The following is a 26,730-nucleotide window of genomic DNA, read 5'->3' on the forward strand; positions in this document are numbered from 1 at the left end:
CCTGCTGTCTCCTCCAAACATTTTTAGCTATGCCCCTTTCATGTCCTCTCAGACACCTCTAATTTTATCTGTCCCAAGTACAACTGTGGATCTGACTTCTCAGAACTGCTGCTGGACCCACTCTTCCCCGCCCCAGTGACTGGCACTACCGTCATCCTGTGCCTGAGCCAGAAATGCAGGCACAGACTCGATTCCTCCTTCTCCTCAGTCTCCATCCAGGCCATCACAAAAACTGATGAGTCTGTGCAAAGTAGGCCTCATTTCTAAGATGACCTGGACCACAGCCACCACGTCCTTGCTGACACTCCCGTTTGTGCAGCTTTCCATCGTCCGCAGGCAGAGTATCACAAGTGACCTTACTGTGTTAATTAAGAGTGTCATTCCTATGTGCTGGTGAATTGGGGGTAGGAGATGGGGGTCTCAGGCTCATCAGTCTTTGCAGTCTTGAACTTAACATGCTCTTTCCCACGTCGGCCTTTACCTGTAACACTCTCCCCCGAACCCTCTCCAGTCCCCTGCCCCCATCTCCTCATTTATTAGCTTCCTCTTAGCTTTAAGACTCTGGGTGGACTTCATCTGAATAGAGAGGTCTTTCTGGATTCTTCTACCTGAATTTGGTCTCTGTCCCACTGTCCCAAGCTTTGATCACTTCCCCCAAAGAAGCCGTTGTAATTGACTGTGGCTCTGCTGTTACTCTGCTTACTTCTTTCTCCTTACTTTCTGTGGGGCACTGACAGCATCTCCCATGTCCTCAGCTGACTGTCCATGCGTGCACAGAGCCTCGTCCTCAGGGCGGGGTGCATGAGTTCCCTGCTCCCCACCCCGCCTGGGTTCCTGGGCTCACTTAGCGGGAACTAACTTCAGCTGATGGCGACAGACAGCCACGTAACTGGAACTTCCACAGGATAAAGTTTTGTTCTTTCTCATGTGGAGGAAGGCTGAGAGTGGACTGAGGCCAGTGTGCTGCGGCCCTGGTGCCCTAGCAACCCCGAGGTAACCTCAACCCCAGCAGAGTGTCCAGCAGGAAGACGTGGGCACAGGGATGGTCCTTCCAGCTGAGTCAGCTCCCCTTGAAGGAGCTCCTTAGAAATCCCACCCAGTACTTCCACAGACAGCCCATCAGCTACAACTTAAGCATGAGATCAAAATTAGCTGTAAGTGTGGTGGGCAATTCTGTTTTTATTTTTGGGAAGCAATGTGCCCTGGTGACACCTGGCTTCTACACTAAGGAGAGAAAGGAGAATGGATGTCGCTCATGACACAGGATTTGTACCACGTGGCTCACTGGGGAGCCTGGCTGGTCAGCACCCTGGTGGGAGGAGCAGCCATGTGTCAGGCAGGTGTCCCGTTGCTTGGAGCCAAACACCTGTTCTTGTCTCTGTTCCAGTCACTATTTGCTCAGTACCATGCACAGACACAGAGTCCCACGATGAACAAAAGGGCAGCCTACTATACCTGGGACTCAAGGGTGTCGACCTCTGCCTCTTCTGTGCGGAAATTCAGGGCCATCCGACTTTGCAGCTTAAGGTGAGTGGTTGTGCAGCTAAGGAGAGAAGTGCTGGGACATGGACGTTTTATTTCATTGGGTATACCGCTGAGTGAAAGTAACATTTGTGCAATCCTAGATGATTCAGGGTAAGGAAGGAGACCTGACTTGGATGACCCCCAGCTGTTAACACTTACTGTAATGTCACGGCATCCATTCCTCGTCCCCAAAACTCCTCTTCCATGTAAGCAGAGGAGACAAGGGGACACTTAATCTGGGTCCTTGCCTTGACAGCAGCATTTGCCATCATGAAGCCATCTTTCTGCTGTAATAGAAGCTGCAATGGGCAAGCCCACCGGCCTGAGCTGCAGACATGCCCACAGGGGCACCAGTGAGGCAGTGAACCCCTCTGTTCTCAGGGCATCAAGTGCCCCCTCGAAGGAGCAGACCCCCCTGGTGGTGTGGGATTCTGGGGGTTGGCACGCTGTTGGGAAACAGAGGGAGGCCTATTGTGACACGTGCACCCTCCTGCCCTCTGCCTGACCCTTGCCTGGGGAGAGTGGTCACTTGAGGGCTGAGTTAGCTTAGCACCCTCCTTTCAATAACCTGCTGCAACAGGCCTCTGTCCTGCTCCTAGGAGAAGAAGATCATAGACCTGCACGAGGAAAAGAGTGCACAAAAGCCCTTTCTGTTTCTACGAGGCATCGAGGGCTCAACTTCCACCTTCCAGTCAGTGGCCTACCCTGGCTGGTTCATAGCCACTTCCTCCACGGTGGGACAGCCTGTCATCCTCACCAACGAGAGGGGAAAAACCTACAACACCAATTTCTATTTCAGCCCTGAGGAGTTAATCAGGCCTAGGTAGTGGGTGCTGGTTCCAGGAAAAGGGTCAAGCAGCCAGAGAACCTTCTGTCTGAAAACAGTAGGTCGTCTTGGGACCACACAGCCCTAGTCCGCCGCCCACCTTGTGCTTATTGCCCTGACCACCTCCTCGAGACGTGCACTTGTGCGCCGTGTGCCCCCTTTGAATGTGGTCCCCGTGTGAAACTTGAGAGTCGTTTTTTATTCTTTCCTGGTCGTGTCCCACCATCCACGTACCTGCCAAGTCCAGTGACGTCAGTATCCCTAGTGCTGCTCCCTTGTACGCACCCTCTTGTCCTATTCCTCTTGCCAACCCACCGCCTAGACATACGAATGCCAAACATTTGTTCATGTAGTCCTTTCGATAAAAATGTTATTTATTAATTCTAGGCATGTGCATTATAAATATTGTAATATGTGTCCCAGAGATAAGTCTGAGGAATCAGATGAATGTGAAATTAAAATTCCACATGTCAGTAATCCTGACAGATTTTTAAATCATTCGTTAATCATTTTACCCATAGCATATTCTTTGCTTAAGCTTGTTAACAATAGTGAAAGCAAATCGATTCATATTTCAAAGAATCATTTATATCAGTTTGGATATATTTTCCTGAAGCTTCTCAGAACTTTTTGTATTGCCCTTATTTCTACTATCTAAAGCATCAACTATGAGATTTTTGAAGTTCCAATCAACAGTTTCTTTCTTTTTTTAAAATTTAATTTATTGGGGTGACAATTGTTATGTAATTTTACTAACAGTTTCTTTCTTAGGATGCTTTTAAGCCCCTTGTCCATTTTGTGAGGTTACTTTAGTTGAAGCCTGTGATACAATCTACAAACTGACTTCACCTATCACACATTGGCTGCAACTTACTGTGACATCCTGGACATGACTGTGAGCACGTGGGCTTTTCCTTCAGGAGAATTTGCCTTTCTTTGCACGTGACAAACAGGAGTTTCAGGTGTTGCGACGGGTCTCAGCATAATCTGTTCTAAGGCCTGTTCTCCTGGCATTGCCCCCTGCTGCTCCACGGGTAACACTTGCACCTCACCTGACAGCCTGTTAGTCTGCCTTTTCTTTCCTCCATTCACTGTGGTGCTTCAAGTAGCTTTAACCCAACAGCACACTGTGTCCTCTGCACCAGCCATCTCTCTCTCCCTACTCTGGGCCTCCTGGGACACCTGGGGAAGGACGCTTGCAGTCACACATGCACAAACCTGGAAGTAAGGAGGGGGCTGCTCTGTGGGGAACCCTTCACTGGTTGGAGAGGGCCATGGGTGGGGCAGTCCTACCTCTTCCAGCACTCCGTGGGCAATGCGGACATGCGTTCCATCTACATGGCCTTCAGATGGTCCCAGCAGGACTGAGTCATCGTCACCCATGGCAGCACTGAGCCCAAGAGCACATTCTTGCATTGGCCTTCTTCTTCTCCCTGTCTCGGTTTCCCCAGGCCCCACTCCTGTTCTCTGGGGTTATGTCTCACCATCCCGCATGCTAACCCTTGTGTCAGGCTCTACTTTCTGGTGTAAACCTAGGCTGAGACAACTCGATTAAAATGAGCTTCTTCCCTCCACATCTGTTCTCGTGCTTTTGCAAACATGTCAAACATTCTCACTCTCACTATCTCTCCTGCCCGTGTCTCCAAGCACCCCACACCTGTCTGAAGTGTGTAGAGACCTCTCATCATCTCCCCAACCAGATGCCACACCTCGTCTTCTTTGAGGTCCATGACACTTTACTTCTCCTGTGACAGAAGTCAGTGAGCAAAGCTGTGTTACAATAAACCTTACTCATAGACACTAAAATTTAAATTTCATATACATTTCACTGCTATGAAATATTATTTTTAAAATTTATTTCATCCATTTAAAAATGTAAAAAAAACATTCTTAGCTCAAAGACGGTACAGAACCAGTTGGTGGGTCAGAATAAGCCTATGGGGCAGAGTGTGCTGACCCCTGGTCTAAACTAAGGAGGGAAAAGAGAATGGGTGTCAGCTCATGACACAGGATTTGTACCACGTGGCTCACTGGGGAGCCTGGCTGGTCAGCACCCTGGTGGGAGGAGCAGCCATGTGTCAGGCAGGTGTCCCGTTGCTTGGAGCCAAACACCTGTTCTTGTCTCTGTTCCAGTCACTATTTGCTCAGTACCATGCACAGACACAGAGTCCCACGATGAACAAAAGGGCAGCCTACTATACCTGGGACTCAAGGGTGTCGACCTCTGCCTCTTCTGTGCGGAAATTCAGGGCCATCCGACTTTGCAGCTTAAGGTGAGTGGTTGTGCAGCTAAGGAGAGAAGTGCTGGGACATGGACGTTTTATTTCATTGGGTATACCGCTGAGTGAAAGTAACATTTGTGCAATCCTAGATGATTCAGGGTAAGGAAGGAGACCTGACTTGGATGACCCCCAGCTGTTAACACTTACTGTAATGTCACGGCATCCATTCCTCGTCCCCAAAACTCCTCTTCCATGTAAGCAGAGGAGACAAGGGGAGACTTGGGTCCCTGCCCCGACCTGGATATCTTAATCCCTCTAAACTGACCTGGATATTTTAATCCCTCACTTCTTCTAAGAAATAAAAATCTAATTTATTTAAAGCACATAAAATTAATACCAAGTTGTCTTATAGAATATAGCATGCTGAATAACAAATAATCATGAATTTTTAGAGAAAAGAATGAGTTTGAATATGTGTGTCAAAAATTTAAGTTAACTAATAGAAGAATAAAAATAAGATTGTATGGCTCTAACACATTAGTAGAAAATTCAATGTAACAAAGAAAAGAATAAATCAAACAAAAAGCATGAATAGTTGTCACAGAGACCATATTGCTGACAAAACCTAAAATGTTTACTATTTGGCCCTTTACAGAGAAAGTTGGCCAACCCCTAGATCCCAGCCCAATGATGCCTGTCCATACTCCCCTTGGATGTGACAGTGAACATAGCCTGTCCCCACTAGGCAATAACAGGCCAAAAGCAGGCACCACCTGAGTGTGTTTGTCTCTCCATACCTGAGTGCCACTCTTGTACCAGAAGACTACATCTATTGCAATTGTCACTTGTACCCTCACTGTGATCTAGCAATGGCTCCCTCTGCCTGTGGATTATGTGTCTCCAGCCACACAGTGAATCATGACAAGACTCGCTCATCAGGCACATTGGGTCTGGTTCATCCACATCACGCAGAAGTGACTCTGAGACCCCTCAGTACGTGAAAATTGGTTTCTGTATATCTGCTTCCAGAAAGATGGGGTAACAAGAACCAAATGAATGCCTCACCTGAATCTACTAAAAACAAGGAAAAAGATAAAAACCTATGAAACGATGATTTTAAAGCAGTGAGACCCCAATAATTGGAGGGGAAACCTGGGAGGACCTGGAATTCTTTCTGAGCAGAGACAGAGCTGCAAGTCCATGGAGGTAAAGGGAGTCCGAGGTCACAAGACAGAGGCTTCCGGACTGCCCATGTTTGCTCTGCTTGATTGCACACCCAGCTCCAGGCTGCTTCAACACCTAGCTCTGGGGACAGAGGTCCAGCAATGGCCAAACCCCATGGCCAAGGAGGACTCTCCAGGCCATGAGGCCTCTGTGGTGCACACAAGGGAAACAGCTGGCCCTGCCCTTCGTGACTCAGTCAGCAGAAACTGCCCATGGCTATTACACACCTCCAAGCCTCACCCCATCTCGTGAGGTGCCCTCCCAGCTCACCACCCTGGAACCCAGCAAGTACGTCTCACTGAACATGGCTTCTGTGATTTCACAGGGTCCTTGCCTCCATGTAATGTGTGTCCTGAGCCTGGTGGTGCCTCTCCTATGTTGCTCCCCACAGTGACCCCAGCATGTACCTGGAGGTGGGGCAGGAGGTCTCTGTGTGTGGGCAGCTCCCCGGAGGCCTCATGGCCCATGCTGGGTGTTCTGCATCTCCAGTCACCCCAGGGAGTGGAGGGTTTTCTTCATCTCAAGTGTGTCACACCCTGTCTGTGTCTCTGGATCAAGTCTGCTGGTTCCCGTGGTCTTTCCCGAAGGCAACCTTGGTTGTCCCTGCACTGGAGCTCCTGGTGGTGGTCCCCACCTTCTCTGCCCTCCACCCCCTACTTCTGAGTCCAGACGCATCACACTTCACAGTTGGGACAGAGGGTGAGTCCCAGGGTTCAACTGCCAGGACGCCAGTATCGTCTGTCTTTTATTAATCTGTACCTGGGGTGGGGGACCCTCCCCAAACCTAGTTTGTCTTACCTGTATCTCACAGGACTGTGCACAAGGCCATCCAGCTTTGAGAGAGCACCAGACACAGCAAGCGTGCAGCAAACATCAACCTTCCTTGTATGTGACTTGAAGACCCTACAGGGCTCTCTGCAGTCATGCAGCCAGGCTGGTGGCATATGAGCCATGCAGGCATGTGCCTGGTCTCCAACAAACCTCAGACTTAGGTCAATGTAAACTTGCCTCTGCCACATTCTCAGTGTCCTGGGAGGACTGTAGGAGGGAACACATGGGGGAAAGGGGACAGATGTCTGTGGGTCTGTGCTAAATGCTGACCTGGCTCTTCACAGCCTCTGTCTCCTCCTGTCCCCGTGACGCTAAGTGAGTTAGGTCTCACGGAGAAGGTGACATTGTAGCCAAGACTTTAGGAGGCCAGGAGGTGAGCCATGTGGCATCCTGGACAAGAGCTCCAGGCAGATGGACAGCCAGTGCAAAGGTCCTGCACCAGGAGCAGGAGGCCCATGTGGTTGAGGTTGCTGCATGGGAGGTGAAAGCAGAGGCCAAAAGCTACTGGGAGCCTGGTTTTGTGGACCATACAACATGGTGAAGACAGGGCTTTTTGTCAGACACACGACAAAATCAGACGCAGACTGTGAAAGGATCACTGTTGGAGTGATGTCATAAAAATGGTGGCGTGCGGTGGGCCTCTGGAATTTACAACAAATTGAACAACTATAACTCCACAGACTCCCTGTGCAACAGCAGGCAAGACTAAGAGGCACACTACTGAAATCACCTAAAGGTGGGCAAACTGCACGAGCTGGGGGAAGAGGGAAGGGAGAAGTGCAGAGATGGGGCCACACGGGCACAGGATGCAGTCCTGGTTTGGTGCTCTGAGCTCACTGCATCCAAGAACTACCACAGCTGTGGTAGTTCCACTTGTGGCCCACAGGGCTGAGGGGAAAGCATATAACACGGCTGAACCTAACGCTCATGGCAGAGACCTCAGAGCAAAGACTGAGGGAAGAAGCCTGAAAAGGGTGGTTTAAGCCCTCACTGCCGAGCAGAGAACGGAAGCCTTAGGCACTGAGACTAGCCGCCCCCTCCCTACCCTCCCAGAGCTTGCCCCGCCCCCACCTGCACGGTTCTAGAAGCGGAACAGTAGCAGTGTCAGATCAAAAGAACAGAATATTTGCAGTTCTGAGAACTGTGGTCCAGAGACACAGACTTACAGCCCAACTAGTTCCAGCAAAGGGGAGGGAGCTGTGGATGCAGGACGGGCTGTGGTGGTGGTCACCGCCATTGCTCTGGGCCACCTCTCACAAACCACTCCGCCCCTGTCCCCACCTATCTGGGAGGATCCCTGCAGGAGTAAACAGAACTGCTGAAACATACGGGCTCTGAATCTGGTGCAGAAAGTGCTTTGGAACTTCAAAAGCTCTCCGCATCCCCACACGGATGTGGTGCCCTGTGACACAGGCGAACTGTTCACAGAGGAGAAGCTCGTCTTCCAGGGAATCCCTCCATTGTGTGAGAAGCTGGAATAGTGCATAGAAGACATAATACTACAGTGTGAGAGAGAATAAAAGGCTGCAGTCAGATAGAAAATAAAAAACAGTCTAAAAAAACCTACTGGAAAACAAAAGAAAGATCTCTTCCTATCAACCTGTTGCAAAACCCACTCCTGTAGATATCCAGCAAGAGAAATAATAAATCATTAATGGCCATGACTAACCAAGGCAACAAGACAGTTCAGAAAGAAAAAGAAAAGTCTCTAGAAATGACCTTAACAATATGGAAATATGTGACTTAAATGACAGAGAATTCAAGGTTGCAGTTCTGAAAAAACTCAACGAGATGCAAGAAAACACAGAACGGCAGTTTAATAAAATCAGAAACACAATCAAAGAACAAATGAACATTCTACCAAAGAGACTGAAATTTTAAAAAAGAACAAAATAGAACTTCTAGAGATTAACAACTCAATAGAAGATATGAAGAATGAAATAGCCAGCTTAGGTAGTTGAGTTGACCAGATAGAGGAAAGAATCAGTGACATTGAAGATAGAAATCTGGAAATGACACGGATGGAAGAAGAAAGACACTTGAGACTTAAAAGAAATGAAAGAACTCTACAAGAACTTTCTGACTCCATCAGAAAGAACAATATAAGAATAATGCACATACCAGAAGGAGAAGAAAGAGAGAAGGGAACAGAGAGTATATTCAAACAAATAGTCAATAAGAACTTTCCAAATTTGTGGAAAGAACAGGATCCTCGAATCCAAGAAGCAAATAGAAGACCTAATTACCTCAACCCCACAGGCCTTGTCCAAGCCACATTGTATTGAAGCTGTCAAAAATCAACGACAAAGAAAGAATCCTCAAGGCAGCCAGGGAAAAGAAGACGGTAACTTACAAAGGAAAGGCCATTGGATTATCATCCGATTTTTCAGCAGAAACTTTACAAACCAGGAGGCAGTGGAACCAAATATTGAAACTATTGAAAGAGAGAAATTATGAGCCAAGAATAATATACCCAGCAAAGGTATCCTTTAGATATGAAGGAGGAATAAAGACCTTTCCAGACACACAGAACCTGAAGAAATTTTCTAACACACTAACTGTACTACAAGAAATACCAAAGGAGGCTATTTGACCACCATCGACAGGGACAATTTGTGGCAACCAAAATGTAAAAAGGGGGAGAGCAAGGCCTGAACCGGAATATGGGAATGGAGAAAGTAAGCATGATAAAGAAAATAAAACACTCTAAATATCAAACTTTAATCAATATACTTCATCTTGATTGCTGCCACAAAGGTTTTTTTAAAATTATTGGGGTGACAATTGTTAGTAAAATTACATAGCTTTCAGGTGTACAATTCTTTATTACATCATCTATAAATCCCATTGTGTGTTCACCACCCAGAGTCAGTTCTCCTTCCATCACCTAGCAATAAAATGCAAGCCCTCCCCCCTAAAATAAATAAATATCAAACTTTTTAACATTAACTTAAGGGTAACCACTCAAAAAAAAATCCAGAATTTAAATATATACTGTACTAAAAGAAGAAACAGAGGGAATAATTGTAGAATACCACCACACAGAAATAATAGACAGCAACAAAAATTCAAAAAAAAAAAACCAATGGAGATATAGTCTTACTAGAAAACTAAAGCTAGAATGATAGGAAATCCTCACATATCAATAATCACCCTAAATGTAAATGGACTGAACTCACCAATAAAAAGGCACAGAGTAGCAGATTGGATTAGAAAACTAAACCCAACCATATGTTTTCTCCAAGAGACGCATCTCAGCTACAAAGACAAGTATAGGCTCAAAGTGAAAGGGTGGAAATTGACACTCCAAGCAAATGGTACCCAGAGAAAATCATGTGTAGCCATAATGATATCAGATGAAACAGACTTCAGGGTGAAAAAGGTAACAAGAGACAAAGATGGACATTTCATAATGGTAAAGGGGACTATACAACAAGAAGACATAACAGTCATCAATATTTATGCCCCCAATCAGGGAGCACCAAAATATACCAAGCAACTACTAACAGAACTAAAGGGAGAAATTGACCAAAACGCAATTATACTAGGGGACTTAAATACATCATTGACAGCTATGGATAGATCATCCAAACAGAAAATAAATAACGAAATAGCAGCCCTAAATGACACATTAGATGAATTGGACATAATTGACATATATAGAGCACTTCATCCTAAAACATCAGAATATACATTCTTTTCTAGTGTACATGGAACATTCTCAAGGATAGACCATATATTGGGACATAAAATCAGCCTCAGCAAATTTAAGAAGATTGAATGATACCAAGCATATTCTCTGATCACAAGGCTTCGAAATTGGATATCAACTGCAAAAAAAAAAAAAAAAAAAAAGTAGGAAAAACCAGAAATACATGGAGATTAAACAACATACTTTTAAAGAACGACCGGGTCAAAGAAAAAAGTAAGAGATCAAGACACATAGAGACAAATGAGAATGAAAATACATCCTACCAAAATTTGGGGGATACAGTGAAAACAGTTTAAAAAGGGAAATTTATATACAGGCCTATCTCAAGAAACAAGAAGAATCCCACATAAATAACCTCATGTTACACCTTAAAGAACTATAAAAAGAAGAACACATGAAACCCAAGGTCAGCAGAAGAAAGGAAATAATAAAAATCAGAGCAGAATTAAACGAAACAGAGAACAAATAGACAATAGAAAAAATTAATATGAGGTGCTGGTTCTTTGAAAAGATTAGCAAAATTGACAAACCCTTGACTAGACTCACTAAGATAAAAAGAGAAAAAACACTAATAAACAAAATCAGAAATGAAAACGAGGAAGTTATCACGGACACCACAGAAATAGAAAGGATCATCCAAGAATACTATGAAGGACTATATGCCACCAAATTAAATAACTCAAAGAAATGGACAAGTTCTTAGAAATATATAGCCTTCCAAGGCTGAACCATGAAGAATTAGAAAATCTAAATAGACCGATCACCAGTCAGGAAATGGAATCAGTCATTGGAATCCTTCTCAAAAATAAAAGTCCAGAACCAGATGGCTTCACTAGTGAATTCTACCAAACCTTCAAAGAGGATCTAATACCAATCCTGCTCAAACTCTTCTAAAATATTGAAGAAGAGACAGTACTCCCTAACTCATTTTATGAGGCCAACATTACCCTGATACCAAAACCAGGTAAGGACAACACAAAAAAAGAGAACTACAGACCAATATCTCTGATGAATACAGATGCAAAATCCTAAGCAGAATTCTAGCAAATCAATGCAACCATACATTAAAAAGATTATTCATCACGACCAAGTGGGGTTTATCCCAGGGGCACAAGGATGGTTCAACATATGCAAATCCATCAATGTGATACATCACATAAACAAAATAAAGGACAAAAATCATATGATATCAAGTGAGGAAGAAAAAGCGTTTTACACGATACAACATCCATTTATGATGAATACCTAACACTTAATAAAATAGGTATAGGAGGAAACTACCTTAACATAATAAAGGTCATATATGACAAACCCTCAGCTAATCTAATAATTAACAGTGAAAAACTGAAGCCCTTTGCTCTACGTTCAGGAACACAACAGGGCTGTCCCCTATCACCTTCGCTTTTCAACATAGTGTTGGAAGTCCTCGCCAGAGCAATCAGGCAAGAGAAAGAAATAAAAAGCATCCAAATTGGGAATGAAGAAGTTAAATTGTCACTCTTTGCAGATGACATGATGCTATATATAGAAAACCCTAAAGACTCCACCAAAAAGCTGTTAGAAACAATGAATGAATACAGTAAAGTTGCTGGCTACAAAATAACGAACAAAAGTCCATTGCATTCCTATATACTAACAATGAAATCTCAGAAAATGAAAAATAAATTCCTTTTGCAACTGCAGCAAAAATAATAAATTACCTGGGAATAAACTTAACCAAGGATGTGAAGGATTTATATGCTGAAAACTATAAGACATTTTTGAAAGAAATTGAAGAAGACACAAAGAAATGGGAAGACATTCCATGCTCACGGATTGGAAGAATCAACATAGTTAAAATGGCCATATAACACAAAGCGATATACAAATTTAATGCAATTCCCATCAAAATCCCAATGGTATTTTTTAAAGAAATAGAACAAAAAAGTCATCAGATATGCTTGGAACCGCAAAAGACCCCAAACAGCCAAAGCAATCCTAAGGAAAAGGAACAACGCTGGAGGTATCACACTGCCTGACTTTAGCTTGTACTGCAGGCCTACAATAACCAAAACAGCATGGTATTGGCAGAAAAACAGACACATAGACCAATGGAATAGATATGAGAACCCAGAAATAAAACCACATAAATATGGACAGATAGTTTTTGACAAAGAAGCTAAAAACATGCAATGGAGAAAAGACAGCCTCTTCAATAAATGGTGCTGGGAGAATTGGATAGCTATGTGCAAAAGAATGAAACTGGACTGTTATCTGTCACCATGTACCAAAATTAATTCAAAATGGATCAAAGACTTAAGCATAAGACCTGACACAATAAACTGTATTGAAGAAAATATAGGTACTAAACTTATGGACCTTGGGTTCAAAGAGCATTTTATGAATTTGACTCCAAAGGCAATGGAAGTAAAAGCTAAAATAAACGAATGGGACTATATCAAACTTAAAAGCTTCTGCACAGCAAAAAAACTATCGACAAAATAAAGAGGCAGCCAACTGAATGTGAGAAGATTTTTGCAAACAGTGCCTCCGATAAAGGGCTAATATCCAAAATATACTAGGAACTCATGAAGCTCAACAACAAAAAAACAAACAACCCAATTGAAAAATGGGCAGAGGACCTGAAGAGATATTTCTCCAAAGAGGACATACAAATGACAAATAGACATATGAAAAAATGCTCAACATCACTAATCATCAGAGAAATGCAAATGAAAACCACAATGAGATATCACCTCACCCCAGTCAGAATGGCTATCATCAACAAGACAAATAGCAACAAGTGTTGGAGAGGCTGTGGAGAAAAAGGAACCCTCATATACTGTTTGTGGGAATGCAGACTGGTGCAGCCGCTATGGAAGGCAGTATGGAGGGTCCTCAAAAAATTACGAATAGAATTACCATATGATGCAGCAATCCCTCTCCTAGGTATCTACCCAAACAATCTGAAAACATTTATCCATAAAGACACGTGTGCTCCAATGTTCATTGCAGCTTTGTTTACGGTGGCCAAAACATGGAAACAACCAAAATGTCCTTCGATAGATGAATAGATAAAGAAGTTGTAGTATATATACACAATGGAATACTATTCGGTGGTAAGAAAAGATGATATAGGAACATTTGTGACAACATGGATGGATCTTGAGAGTATAATGCTAAGTGAAATAAGTCAGACAGAAAAAGCAGAGAACCCTATGATTTCACTGATATGTGGTATATAAACCAAAAACAGCAAAAGAACAAGGCAAACAAATGAGAAACAAAAACTCATAGACACAGACAATAGTTTAGTGGTTACCAGAGGGTAAGGGGGGGTGGGTGTGCGAGATGAGGGTAAGGGGGATCAAATATACGGTGATGGAAGGAGAACTGACTCTGGGTGGTGAACACACAATGGGATTTATAGATGATGTAATACAGAATTGTACACCTGAAACCTATGTAATTTTACTAACAATTGTCACCCCAATAAACTTTAATTTAAAAAAAGAGAGAAAAAAAAGAAAGGATCACTGTCACTGGGTGGTGTGTCTCAGGGTTGTTAGCTTTAGAGTGAGGTTTCCCAGATTTGGTTGTGACACTAATTCCTGGTCTTACTAACATCAGGCAACATAATTAATGTCTTTATGTTTAGTTTGCACACCAGAGACCAGAGATAATAGTAACACATAGGGCAGTCCTGAGCATACAATGAGAAAGTTCAGGCAAAATCACCAAACACAGTTGTGGGGACACAGTGAACACTGGTTACTTCAGTTACTGTTCAGTTTACCTTTCCCGTAAAGGTGACTATTTTACTATAATGAGGTGTTTGTGAACTCATGCTTTCACACTAAATAGGTGTGGCTGTGCGTGTGAGCGAGTCCCCATCTGCTGTCCCACTCTCACCCCTCTGAAGGCTGGGATAGCTTCGGGGCACCTCTATGGTTGTCAGGTCCATGAAGAATTGAGATTTCACTAAGAAGGAAGGGTGTGCACTGAAGACTCTGGAGACGGAAAAGACAGCAGGAGGAGAAAATGTCCCTGGTGAGAACAAGGTGTGGTTGGTACCTACTGGTGAGTAACAAACACCCCAGACTGAGCAAGGCCTTGTCATTTCATGGGTTCTCAGAATCAGGAGTCAGAGCAGCGGCACTGCTGGGGGTCTGGCTCGGGCTTTTCATGAGGTTGCAGATGTCGGTCACGGCTTTGTCGGTGGGGGCCTAGCGGGGCCTTGTCCAAGTCCACTCTCTCACAGGGGCCTCTCCACAGGCCACCCGGGCATCCTGGGGACATGGCAGAGGGCTTCTCCCTGGGTGAGTGGCCCGGGAAAGACCAAGCACGAGGCTGCAGTGCCCTTTATGATGTGACCTTGGATGGGGCACACTGTCAGCTGCACCAGGCCCCTTGTTCTTCAGAGCACATTGCTGAGTGCAGCTCACACTCAAGCTTGACTATCAGATAATTTGTGACAATTTAAAACCACCACACAGGCTGTGTGAGTTTGAAGTGAAATAACACTGTCTTAGGCCAGTTTAATTTCCAGAATGTCCAAACTGTGACTAACACAAATGCACAGTGAGCCTGTGTCAAAGATTTATCATTATAATGAATGAAGAGGCCAGCAGATGACAAAGCTGAACCACAAGTAATTCAGAACAGCGGAGAGAACTGTGGGATAGGTTGGCTCACTTAGATTAAATAAAATGCTTAATGAATTGCAAGACAGTAAAGCTGTGCTCTTTGGGGCTAGCATTTCTTTTTTTTGGGGGGGGGCTATCATTTCTATCAGGCAGAAATAGTCCACAAATTATCAACCTTCTCTTAGTTCACATCTAACTTCACAGAGTCTGGTATCTCATCCATAGTAATTAATGTCAAACAAAGGTGCCCTGACATGCTACAGCAGGACATGGAAAGCACACACATTCATCACTTTGTCTTGCTGTCAAGTGTGGAGAATTTTTGTCTATGGGTTTATTTACTCTTTCCCACTCCCACCTTCTCCTCTCACCCATTCATTCTGTGTCTGTTCTTAGTGAAGTGCAGACAGAGCTGGATGACACCTGCCCGCATCTTCAACTCCCTCCATGGGGGGGCATGTTCTGGTATTTTTCCTTGTCAGGAAGAATGAGGTAGGAGCGTTGTGAAGCCGGACAGTGACCTGTGGGCACATGTGAAATTCACTGGGGTCAGGAGCTCAGAGGAGGCAGCCTGGGCAGATGGCATTTCACCTTCCAGGTGAGACAAATCGCTTCTCTATGATCACTTTGCAAATAAACATGTGTTTGCTGGAAAACACTTTGCCTATAGTCTAGCTCCTGCAATTTATTTTCTTTTGGGGGGTGAGGGGTGGGTTTGTTAATTTTTTTGCAGCTATTTTATCAGTATCGTTTTTATTTGGTCAGTTATGGTCAACTTAATAGTTTTGCATAAGGCGGCCTCTACGTTTGTTATTTTCCTGGAAGGCGTTGATCACAGTCGTGGCTTAATGTGAATGATAGGTTATTTTCTATCCTTCGAACAACTTGAATTATATTTATTCTTGAACGCTTTGGGGACTTTTTAGCCCATAAGCCTGAACACAATTTCTCTAAGATTATATCTTCCCAGTAAATCAGTGCTTGTCATGATGTTATCAGTGGTCGTCATGATGTAGTTAAATTGTTTGTTATTACGTGCAGACCCATGCCTTTCATGGATCCAGCACAGAGAGTATAAAGAACGTTAAAAACCACATGAATTTTATTTTACCAACTAGCGACTAAAGAAAGATCAATCATAAATTGTGTGAGACAGATTTTATTTCTAAGGAAATCATCAGACACGTGAGTCAAGGTGCTGATACACAGATGTCCATCACACATGACATTCAACAGCAAATAATTGTAGTGATATAAGGACTAAGAATAACTGCTGGCTATAAATAAATGGCACGGCATGTCCTTAATGAAATATAGTTACTGAATGTGATGACACGGTCAGTCTGTTTGGTGTGGAAAGTATCCCGCTGCTTAGCTCCAGGAAGAGCAGGTGGGAGAAAGCGCAGGTCCTGCAATGTGGTCATGTGAGAGCCGTGGGAGTCGTGTGTGTCTGTGTGAGAGTCATAGGGGTCATGCGTGTCTGTGTCCACGTCTAGAGGGAAAGCTCTGTTTATGGGTCTTGGTTGTGCGCTGAAAGTCTCAGGCTTTCTCCTTTGCCAATCTGGACTTTCAGGTTTTTCTGCAATGAGTATGAAGACTAAAATCCTCTGAGCAGAGAGCTGCACCTCCAGCACCTGCCATAGGCCTGAGGGAGAGGGAGGGGAAGGAGGAGAGGGGAGAGGTAAGGCAGTAGTGGGGAGGGAGCAGAAGGAGGGGAGGGTGGGAGGAGGGCGAGGAGGGAGAGGAGGGTGGGAGGAGGGGTTGTTTTAAGGTCCTTGAGCTGGGTCTGGGAGAGAGCAGCCCTGGGGTCTGGAAGGCCCTGTTGTGCTCAGGAGGAGATAGGAACCCCCAGGAAGTCTCTAGAACCTTCCTTCCCAGGGAGAGGTGATGAGCAGAGTGTTCCTGGAGGTCAGGGTGGCATGAGGTCACCTGAGAAGCCCTGTTCCTCCCATATGTGTCAGTTTCAGGACCCCTCCCTAGCACATAATTAAAGGGCGTCCGTATCCTGGTCCCCAGAGGAGCAGGCAGACACCACCAGGACGAAGAAGTGTCTCAGGTGTCCCTGGGTAGCTCGCTGCATCCTCCTCAGCAAGTCAGGGCTCCCTCCTGACCCCAGACCTAGAACCCCACTCTGAGAGGGCTGTTCACAGGTTGGGGTGCCGGGTGGCCGTTGGTACCCAGGCCTGACCAGCTCAGCCTGTCCCCACCTACGGTTTTCTGTTACTTCACAGCAGTGCAGTCCTGAGTGGGGCTTGAGTGGGGCCCTGTGCTTCCGGTCAGTGTCTGAGCTTCAGGGGAGGGAGTACTAGGTGGGCAACTGCCCAGCCTTTTCCGGGAGGGGTGAGCAGCTGGGCAATTGGCAGCAGCCCCCCGCTGCCCTAGGAGGACTGCTTCTAGCCTCTTCAGTCAGGTGGCCCCTCGTGGGGAACAGGTGAGTCACCTGTGTGGAGCTGCAGCCTCACGTGTCACAGTGAGAGTGGAAGTCAGAAGACTGACCGATGTCCTGCTGTGGCTCCCACTGACGTGACCTGACATCACTTCAGCCCTCTGCTCACTGCCCCCAGCTGCTCTTTGGGACACACAGTAGCAATAGGATTGTTCAGTCCGTTGGCCTGTATGTCCTAGGGTGTGCGCTGACCGGGCACTCGGCTCTGGACGTCACCTCTGTGAATGAGAGGAGGCCTTGTTGTCACTGAAGTCTGAGTCTAGAACAGCTTTGCCCAAAGGGTCTCGTATGGAACCCCAATCCTGCAAGTTGCCTTTCACAGTGGGGCTCCCTGATCAAGCAAATGTGGGAAAACCTGCTTTTTGTGGCTCCTTGTAAGAGGACCACCGAACAATTCGGCACATGAGGGTCTTTGAGGTAGAGACTTGTTTGTGTTGACGCAGCACTGAGCCAGTGTGTACTTCCTCCGTGTAATGTCTGGGGAGACGCCCTGCAGAGTGTTCCTCACAGGGCTCCAGAAAAACAATAGCTCACAGATGCGAAATACACGTGAAAATTAAGATGAAAGAATTTTAGAGTTAAAGAAATTCTTAACTTAGTGGGGGCTGTGTGGAGAGTGGAAGTAAATGCCTCTTGGTGTCTTCAGTGACAAAGGAAGATCAGAGTATAATCTGGAAGAAGCTGGCATTGTCTGACTCATCCTCTTAGCTTATAAGTGGGCACAGTTGTCTGCTGTGACAACAGCAATGGTGGCAGAGCCAGGCGAGGACCCAGGACTCTGACTTTCCAGGACGACACACAGAGGAACTGCTTCCTATAAAAAAGATGGAGTAGGGAGAAGGGTCCATTTCAAACCCAGGGGCTGGCTGTGGGGCTGCCCCCCATCCCCACCCCCAGGTCAGGCTGAGCCCAGTGGGGCTCTTTCCAGCACAGCAGGAGGAAAGGGAGGCAGTGCCTAGGACTGGGGGAGTCTGGAGGGGGCAAGCTGGATACCCACCCTCCCTGCCTATCATTGTCCTGATTTCCAGCATGAAGGAGACAGCCCAGAAGGTGCTTCACCTGCACTACAACCAGCTATTGGCTGGAGGGATCACGCAGGCAAGGTTGTGAAAGGTGGGTGGCACATAGGGCCCTTGCTATACTCTGAGGGGGCTTAGGACAGTCATGCAAGGCCAGGCCCCACACCGCAGATGGCCACCTGACACCAGGCTCTGAGCGAGGATAGACAGACCTTCCAGCAAAGCGAGATACCCCAGAGCCTCCTGGTGCCTCTGCAAAGGTGGGAAATTTTCCACGGTGAGTGAGTGTCCTTCCCCCATAGGGCACATAGGTCACACATTCCCTATCCTGGGACCCAGTGCTGAGGAAGAACTGAGCAGGCTCGCTGTGCCTTTATTACCCTGTGGGAGTGGGCTTCTGCCCCTTTATCCTGGGTCCCCTCTGCTCTTTGGGGACCCCAGTCACTCAGGGTGGTGGGACCCTGAGAGCTGGTGGCACCATCCAGCCTGGTGCTTACTCATCCTGTCCCCCACACCCAGAGTGACAAGCCTGTATTCTAAAACAGCACAACGTTCCCACCTGGGACATTCTCACTGGATGCTGGGGCCAGACAGGTGCTCTGTGAGGCCGTGCGTGTGTACACACATGTGTATGTACAAGAGTATGTGTACATGTGTACATGTGTGCATGGATCTGTGTGTGCAGTGTGTGTGTGTGTGCACGCATGTGTGCATGTAGAAGAGTGTGTGCATGCGTGCTTATGTGGGGGGTTGGCACTCTTATTCTCAGGAATCCCACAGGAGGTAGAAAATCATGTAAACAACTCAGGAGAGGCCACAGGGTTGGGGAGGTGGTTATAGGAGGAGCTGAGATCTCCGTGACACTGGGAAAGACATAAAGATTGGACCCTGGACAAAGAGGTGGGCGTGGGGTTGAGAGGTGGCACAGTGTGCTCTGTGCCTTGACGTTTGCTGGCCCAGCTGGCAGGAGACCACCCTTCTCCATGTGGCAGCTGCTGAGACCTCCTCCCCAGAGGCAACGATAGGAGGGGCGGGAGGTGGGCAATGCCCCTGCATTGGCATCCTTACTCTAGGGGAGCAGATGAGCGCTGTCCCCAGTCAGTTTCCGGACATCAACCTGTCCTCACTCATCCTGGGTATCCAGGGAGGGAGCCAGTGCCTGTCGTGTGGGACTGGGCAGGAAGGAGCTCTGAAACTAGAGGCGAGTCCTGTGAGGCATCCCGCTTCACCGAGCCTCAGACGCTGGAACCAGGCCCCAGCCACCACTCTCGCAACCAGTGGATATCATGGAGCGTTACCGCAGCCCCAAGGAGTCCGGGGGTTTCACCTTCTACCAGCGGGGCACAGGGCTCACCTCCAGCTTCGAGTCGACTGCCTTCCTGGGCAGGTTCCTGTGCATGGCACCCTAGGCTGACCAGCCTCTTTGACGCACCCAGCTCCCAGGTGACACTGGTTTGGGCCACCCCATCACAGACTTCTACGTCCAGTAGTGTGACTAAGGCAGTGCTGGCCGGCTCCCAGGTGACTACCCCCACTCGCTCCCAGGCCACATCCGACTGGCTGGGCACAAAGTAACTGTCCCCTCCCAGTTCCCAGTTAGGGGAACCCTGAGATCTGGGGCTTAGCCCAGTCTCCCCCTGCTGGGTTGCTCCACTGTTGTGGAACTTGTAAAAACCACATGACATGAAAAGATTCCTCAGGGTCGGGTGGTACGTGGGGAGATTCTTCAGACCAGCCCGTCCCCAGTTGAGCCTATTAGGACCACCAGCTATCCATCTGAGGTTCTGTCATTCACCCCCGTGCAGGAGAGGAAGGTAATCACAGAGTTGGGGACCCAAGGCCCAGCCCCCCCATTCCTTTCAATTTGGCTGCCATTGTATGTGTCCCTTCCATCCCCACTCATGCTCACCGTGGATAGAAGAGGGTGGTGGTCCCCAGAAGGTGGCTCCAGCTCAGAAGACCAAGGGTGGGCAGCATGACACTCCTTCTGAGACCCGGGGGACAATTAAGATCCAAGACTCGGAGTCTACTCACTTGGAAAGATACTCGTGACCTATTAAGTGACAAGAGTAAGTTACAAAATGGCATGCCTTGTAATTCTATTTTAATTAAAAAACACCTCTCTGTATATTTCTGTACAGAAAAAAAGTCTGAAAGAGCTTACTCCAGTTTAGGAGGGCTTGGGTGCTGGTATGTTAGGGGACTTTTCTTTCTGTTCTTTTTATTTATTTGTACATGCTTATTGTTTGACGGTGACAGTGGATGACTTGTGTCGTAGTCAGAAGAATTAGTCTTGAGGTGAGCACAACAAACATTGTTTCTGGTTGTACTCTGCTCTGCCTTCCGGAGGTGACATCTGCAGTGGACTGCTCTGCGGTGGCGGAAGAAATGAGATAGAATGAGCTTGATGCCTATGCAGGAGGGTGTGCCGGGTCATGAGCTGGAGTCTCCTGCACTTAGCCTGCAGTGACCATGGCCCCCTGACGCTGTCGTTTCTTTTGTAAGGGTCTCCTGCACTGGGTGACTAGTGTCCCCTCAAATTTGTGTCCTGGGAACCTTAAGTTGTTCAGGTCTCACTTGCACATAGGCCTGTGTGGGTACAATCAGCAAAGCGGTCGTGGTACATTGTGTCGCCCTCCCTCCGACTGGCCTGCTATCCTTGTGCGAGGAGGAGAGGACACACAGAGACTCAGAGGAGGCCCAGGGCAGAAGGCCACGTGGGGACGGAGGCAGAGACCAGAATTGTGCTGCAGCAAGGGCTACGGCCCACGGCCAAGGGTCGGCTAGGAGGAAGCACTGTCCCCACAGCTTCCATCAGGTTTCTGTGTAACATTTCATTGTGAAACGCAGTTTTGAAAAGTACTGCCCTGCCCAGACCCTCATTCCAATGACAGGAAGTTGGAGGCCCAGGGACAAAGGGGCCTTTCCAGGGTGGCAAGACAAACTGCGAGCAGCACTGAGCACAGAACACAGCCTCGCTGGTCCAGTCTGCTGCACGGCCCCGTGCCCTGCCCGGGAGGAGCACGCATGTTCACTGAGTATAGAAGCCAACTTCATATGTCTGAGTTGTTACTCTGAGCTGATAATTAATATGGTAGAACTAGATATTCAGCCTGAGGGTTCGCTGTTCAGTGATCCAAACGCCAAAGGTCCGTGTGAATGGCAGTGAGGACGGGTGACATTTGAGGCAGGGCAATCAAAGCCAGCCCTGAGTGTCCCACTGGGAAGACAAGAAGAAATTCCATGCCTGCAGGGGATTTAATGCCCACAGAGAAGTGGCATTGGCTTGACAGTAAATCTGGGCCGATGGGGGTGAAACGGCCACGCTCCTGATTCTAGAGCTGGGCAGAGACATGGTGACAGCTGTGAGGCTCCTGCCCACCCACCCAGGCTCAGCCCTGGGCAGTGTCCCTGGCTCACGGGTTTGAGGGTTCTTCGGCTTCCCAGGACACGATCACAAGCTCACTTGTTCCAAGATGGCCCCAGTGACAGCGGCTGGAGCTCCTGGTAGGTGTGGGGCTGGGGAGACCTCGGCGGATGCTGGAGCCCAGCTATGAATCAGCGGCCTGGCAGACCCTTCAGCCTGTGACTGGGGTTTGGGACGTACAGGCGTCTGCTGCCCTGCCCATGCCCTCCTCCTCTGATGACCCTTCTCCCCTTCCCCTCAGCAAGGACCAGCAGCGTCTGAGTGCAGGGCTGTGCTCCCTCCCCACGTGTCAGTCCTCAGGGGCCCAGGGTGACACGGAGAGGGAAGGAGGCTGAGTCAGAGGGACAAGGTGCATTTCTCACCTTAGAAATGCGGCTCAGTCACCACCCCAACAGCAACGTCTCCTTCCTGAGCACCCTGCAAACTGCCGGTCATCGTGCTGTCTTGCCTCCATCCTGAGAAATCTATGAGGGCTTGTTATGAAGTCCATTTGATAGGTCTGGAAACTGAGGCTCGAAGAGTTTAAACGAATTCCCTGATGTCACCAGAGCCAGGGCTCAGACTGCACATTCTCTGTGTGTTCCATCTTCTCGGAAAGCTCAGAGACAATGCTGAGTCTCAGTGACACCTTTGTGTGTGGTCTCTGTGGTCTTTACTCCCAGCCTGGGCTTCTGCGTCTCACCTGCGTTTAACCTTCTCCAAAATTTGGGTGTTTGCTTACAGTTTACTCTTCACTGTCATGACTTTTGCTATAAACTACCTCCAGCCCCTTGAGGATGGAGATGAAACTTGATGAAAATGAAGTAGACTGCCCTCTGGGTGCCTATCCTACGATGCCCGTCCTGTCCTGACTTGGGGGCCAGTCGGGGGCCCAGGGAGTTACCACTTGGCTGGAAGGCAGGACACATGTCCAAAACATGCAGGTGACAAAGCAGATGCCACACTCTAGATTCAGCTCTCCAAGTAGCCTGTTGCTGGTCAGTGTGTTACACAAGGTCCTGGTGGCTCAGCTCTTCAGACTTTTATTTTTTATTGCAGAAGTGAACCTGCTTTCAACTCCTATAGTCATCAGCTAAGGGTATTAATGATAGGGTATTAATGATAGAAATGAGTAGAAGGAGAAATTTAACCCCAATTAGAAAGCCCCTCACCACAGCTCCTACTTGGGTCAAGACACCTGTCAGCTGCCCAGCAGGACCCCAGGGTCACACGTACCTCTAAATCAAAGAGATTGTTGTTAGAAGTCAAGAGAAGGGGGACACATGCTGTTTGTTAGGACCATCGATATCTCACTAGCCCAATAGGACTCCAGGTTTCACACCCCCCTAAGAGATGTGTTTACATATCCCCCATGATCAAGGGGACATGTGTACCCATGCCCCCAAATCAAAGGAATGCATTGTTAAGAGAAGAAGACATCCTGCTTGTCACCTGTCCTGTTTGTCACCACCACCTCATTGGCCCAGCAGGCTTCCAGGTTACACATGCTCATAAAGGATGTGTTTACACAGGCCCCAAACCAAGGGGATGTGTGTACCCATGCCTCTAAATCAAAGGGGATGTGTTTATACATGTCCCTAAATCAAAGAAAAGCGTTGCTAAATGCCAGAGGACCAGGCAGAAAGAGACAAGAGGAGGGCGAGGGGGAGGCAATCCTACCCATAGAAACAAAAGCCCTCACGCAATGTAAGGCGAGGCTGCTTCTCTCCCTTGGGTTAGGCTGCTCCACATCTCGGAGTGTACTTTCTTTTACTCTTAAACTTCTGCTTTCATGCTGCATAAATTTCTGTCTCTTGTTTGAATTCATTCCTTCAAAACAACGAAGAGCCAAGGTGTTCAATGTCATTCTCCTGGTAACACTTAATTAGCTGTTGAGAAGGAAAGTGTCCTGGCAGCAGAGGCAGTGGCCCAGAGGCCCTGCCCTGGGAAATAAGGCGGGCTCCCCAGGCCTGAGACGGCTGATGAACATTTTTGAAACCAGCCAGGCCAGGAGCTAGTGAGCCTCAGGGCTTCGATGTCGAAAACGCTTGCTCACCAGGTTCCTCCCCAGCCCAGGGACATACTCACCCTGCCAGGCCCATCCTGAGAACTGCCGCCAAGCCCAGTGACTGTCATCAGACCTGCTCCAGCTGTCGGCACTTGGCACCCGTGACCTGGGTGCCACAGAGCTCACCTGCCTGGGCAAGCGCCGTGTGGCATACTTACCGTCACATAGGATTGTTTTTCCCAATTTGTAGATTTTCTTCTATGAAAAAGTCTTTAAAATATGTGAAAAGCAAATTATATTTCATTATACACTCAGTTGATCCCTTTACTAACGAGAATAAATACCTAGAAAAATTGGGGCAAGCCCAGAAAACCTGGGCACGGCTCCCTGGACCCCGGTTTTCTGGGCTTGCCCCAATTTTAGAAAACTCAGCATCATGAGGAAGTTTCTGCAGAAGAGGGTCGAAAGGGGCTGCCCCACCGTGCATTGACACAGGAGGTACGGGTGCCCTTACTGCACTGGAGGCTCTGGCAGCACACACGCCTGGTAAGGGAGGCGCAGCCTGACGGGCCCAGGAAGCCTTACAGCCCAAGACCTGGCCCTTACTTCTCCCAGGTGGGGTGGAGCCCTCCTTCTCACCCCCCGCCCCATGTAGTGCAGCCATCAGCATGGGGCGCAAGGGTGCGGCCATCAGCACTGCCCTCCTCTTCTAGCACTAAGGATTCAGGGCAGCAGGCTCTGTACACGAGGGATGGCCAGCTCCTACAGGGAGACCCCAGTGTGGGCCACCGCTGTGCAAATGAGCCCTAGGGCCTCCGTCCACTGGCTTGTGCCCAGGCTCCAGGTACCACAGGCTCTCCCCTCCCATCCTGCCTCTGGTGACAGCGAGAAAGGGCAGGCAGCAGCTGAGGATCCTCCAGCGAGAGCAGAGCCCATGGCGTTGGCTAGAATGGTGGGCTGCTGGCCATATAACCGCTCACCTTCCCAACGGCGGCTGTGGGCCAGGGTGTCCATCTCAGGGCAGTTGGTCGCATCCAGAATGACACTGCAAGGCAAACTCTTCATCCTATCTGACAGGTGGGGAACTGCACGAAGAGGAGTGAGGTTATCTGCTGCATGCCTGTCGGATCCCAGTGCCTTCCACAACATGTGTGCTGCACACTCCAGGAGCTGGGGGCAGAATGGGACAGCAAACCAAGCTCCCAAGGGAAAGCACTAAGCAAGCAAATAAACAAATAAGGAAACAAACACAAGCAACTTACCTGATGAAGTGTGAGGGTGGTGGCTGTTCATGGTGACCGAGAGGATGGTCAGGGAGGTGACTCTACTGTTTTGAGGAGGGGACATGTGAGCTGAGGCTGAAGGACAGAAAGGAGTGGGGTGGGGGGAGGAGCAGCAAAGCACAGGCCCTGGGACAGGACGGAGCTGGGTGTTCTGATGGCCACGGAAGTTGGGAGCTGGAGCCTGGAGGGTGATGGAGGGGTGAGGAGGTGGGCAAGCCCACCGGGCTGCCTCAGTGGCTTCGGGTCATTCTAAGTGCTTGGGGAGCAAGCAGGCGATTTTGCACAGAGGAGAGCTGCTGGGCATCGTGGCTCTAATAGTCTAGTGCCCACCTCTCCGTGGGCTGGCGTTTACCTGTCAGGCCAACTCTGTGCTTTCTGAGGACGTGTTCTGTGCAACTGTGGTTCATCTGTAGCTATGATAGCAAGGGGACAGAGGCCACTGCAGTAAGGGGGTGGTGCTGACAGAAGGGGCCGCACAGGCACCACAAATGTAAGGACGTGTAACCTGGGCTTTGAGGAAAAAGCAGTTTTCCAGACACAGAGGGGAGGGGTGTTCCAGGAAGAGAATGAGTAAGGGTGTGATGACCAACAGCCCCCAGCACATCTGGGACAAGCAAGTCATCCATGTGGCTGTGACCCAGGGCTGGTGGCTGTGCAGTTGCTAAAAATTTGGAAAGAAGGCAGATGGGGCCTGACTGTGATTCCTTGAGCAGGAGGGTGGACTGTCCCCAAGAGGTCTGGAGGGGCCATGCCCCAAGGTCAGCAAGGGACCCAGCAGAGCTTCGGTCAGCTCACCTTGGCGCCCTCCTCCCCCACCCGACTTCTGCTTGGTGTTGACCTGGGGTCAGGATTGGTGTCCTGGTACAAGATTGACTTGACCCATCCCTTCCCATGGCTGCTCGTCTCCTTCATTCACAGTCACTCAATGTGACCCAACTTGAGCGGCGCCCAAGAGTGGAGGAGGTGTGGGTGGCCGTGGGCACAGCTCAGAAGACAAGGGCCAGCCAAGGTGAGTTGGGTCAAGTTCTACACTTAAGTGAAAACCTTTAGAGCATCTGATATATGCCAGTTCCGTGTTAGTGCTCCAGAGAGGAAGAGGGTACACTTTAGAAGACACATCCCTACGTTGCAAAGACACGGTCTGGGTGGGAAGACCAGGTGCTATGAAGAAAAGCCAGCACTCACAAACTGCTTTCCACAGAATGACTGCAGGACCCTGCAACCAGCACTCGGGGAGCCTGCCAGGTTCTGGTAGAAATAACGATGGGTGTTCTGGGCCTGGGGATTCCAGGGTAAGAGGTGGAAGTAACTTCTGACAGCTGCAGTTTAGAGATTCCACTTTCCAAGTTTTGTCCCTTAAATTTCTCTTCCTCCCTGGTGACCATAGCAGCCTGTCAGAGCTATTATTACATAAAATCCGGGAGAGGCACGCTTCGGTTCTTACTCACCATTTACATGTTAGAGTGAACTGGAAGGTCAGAGCCAGAGACAGCAGGCAGGTGATTGGAATGCAGTGTGCTACCCTCTCTGTGAGGGGGCTGCCAGGTGAGAAACTGGGAGGTGTGGGCAGCTCAGGATGGTCCAGGCACAGGAGATGGCCACAT

At 48.1% G+C, this 26,730-nt stretch overlaps 2 protein-coding genes across 4 annotated transcripts in view; both read left to right on the forward strand.

Annotated features, from left to right (window-relative positions):
* IL36B (interleukin 36 beta) overlaps positions 1 to 3,924 on the forward strand; it is a 31,850-nt gene extending 27,926 nt beyond the window's left edge. For 2 of the 3 annotated variants that reach the window (XM_081068669.1, XM_081068671.1), the window contains 2 exons: positions 1,388 to 1,527; positions 2,124 to 3,923. In XM_081068669.1, the coding sequence (XP_080924795.1) occupies positions 1,388 to 1,527; positions 2,124 to 2,351 (368 nt within the window). In that variant the 3' untranslated portion in view covers positions 2,352 to 3,923. Of the gene's footprint in view, positions 1 to 1,387; positions 1,528 to 2,123 lie in introns of all 3 variants that reach the window. The other variant, XM_081068670.1, reaches the window with a different exon arrangement.
* A 601-nt stretch (positions 3,925 to 4,525) lies between these two features.
* Positions 4,526 to 19,919, forward strand: IL36RN (interleukin 36 receptor antagonist; the record flags this gene model as incomplete). The annotated part of the gene is given in 9 exon segments (XM_081068420.1): positions 4,526 to 4,623; positions 6,188 to 6,209; positions 17,196 to 17,239; positions 18,439 to 18,497; positions 18,500 to 18,523; positions 19,503 to 19,634; positions 19,708 to 19,835; positions 19,839 to 19,853; positions 19,857 to 19,919. Coding segments are annotated over 9 exon segments (585 nt in total).
* Between the last annotated feature and the right edge of the window lie 6,811 nt (positions 19,920 to 26,730).

The sequence above is a fragment of the Rhinolophus hipposideros genome (assembly GCF_964194185.1).
Source record: "Rhinolophus hipposideros genome assembly, chromosome: 12".
NCBI lineage: Eukaryota > Metazoa > Chordata > Mammalia > Chiroptera > Rhinolophidae > Rhinolophus > Rhinolophus hipposideros.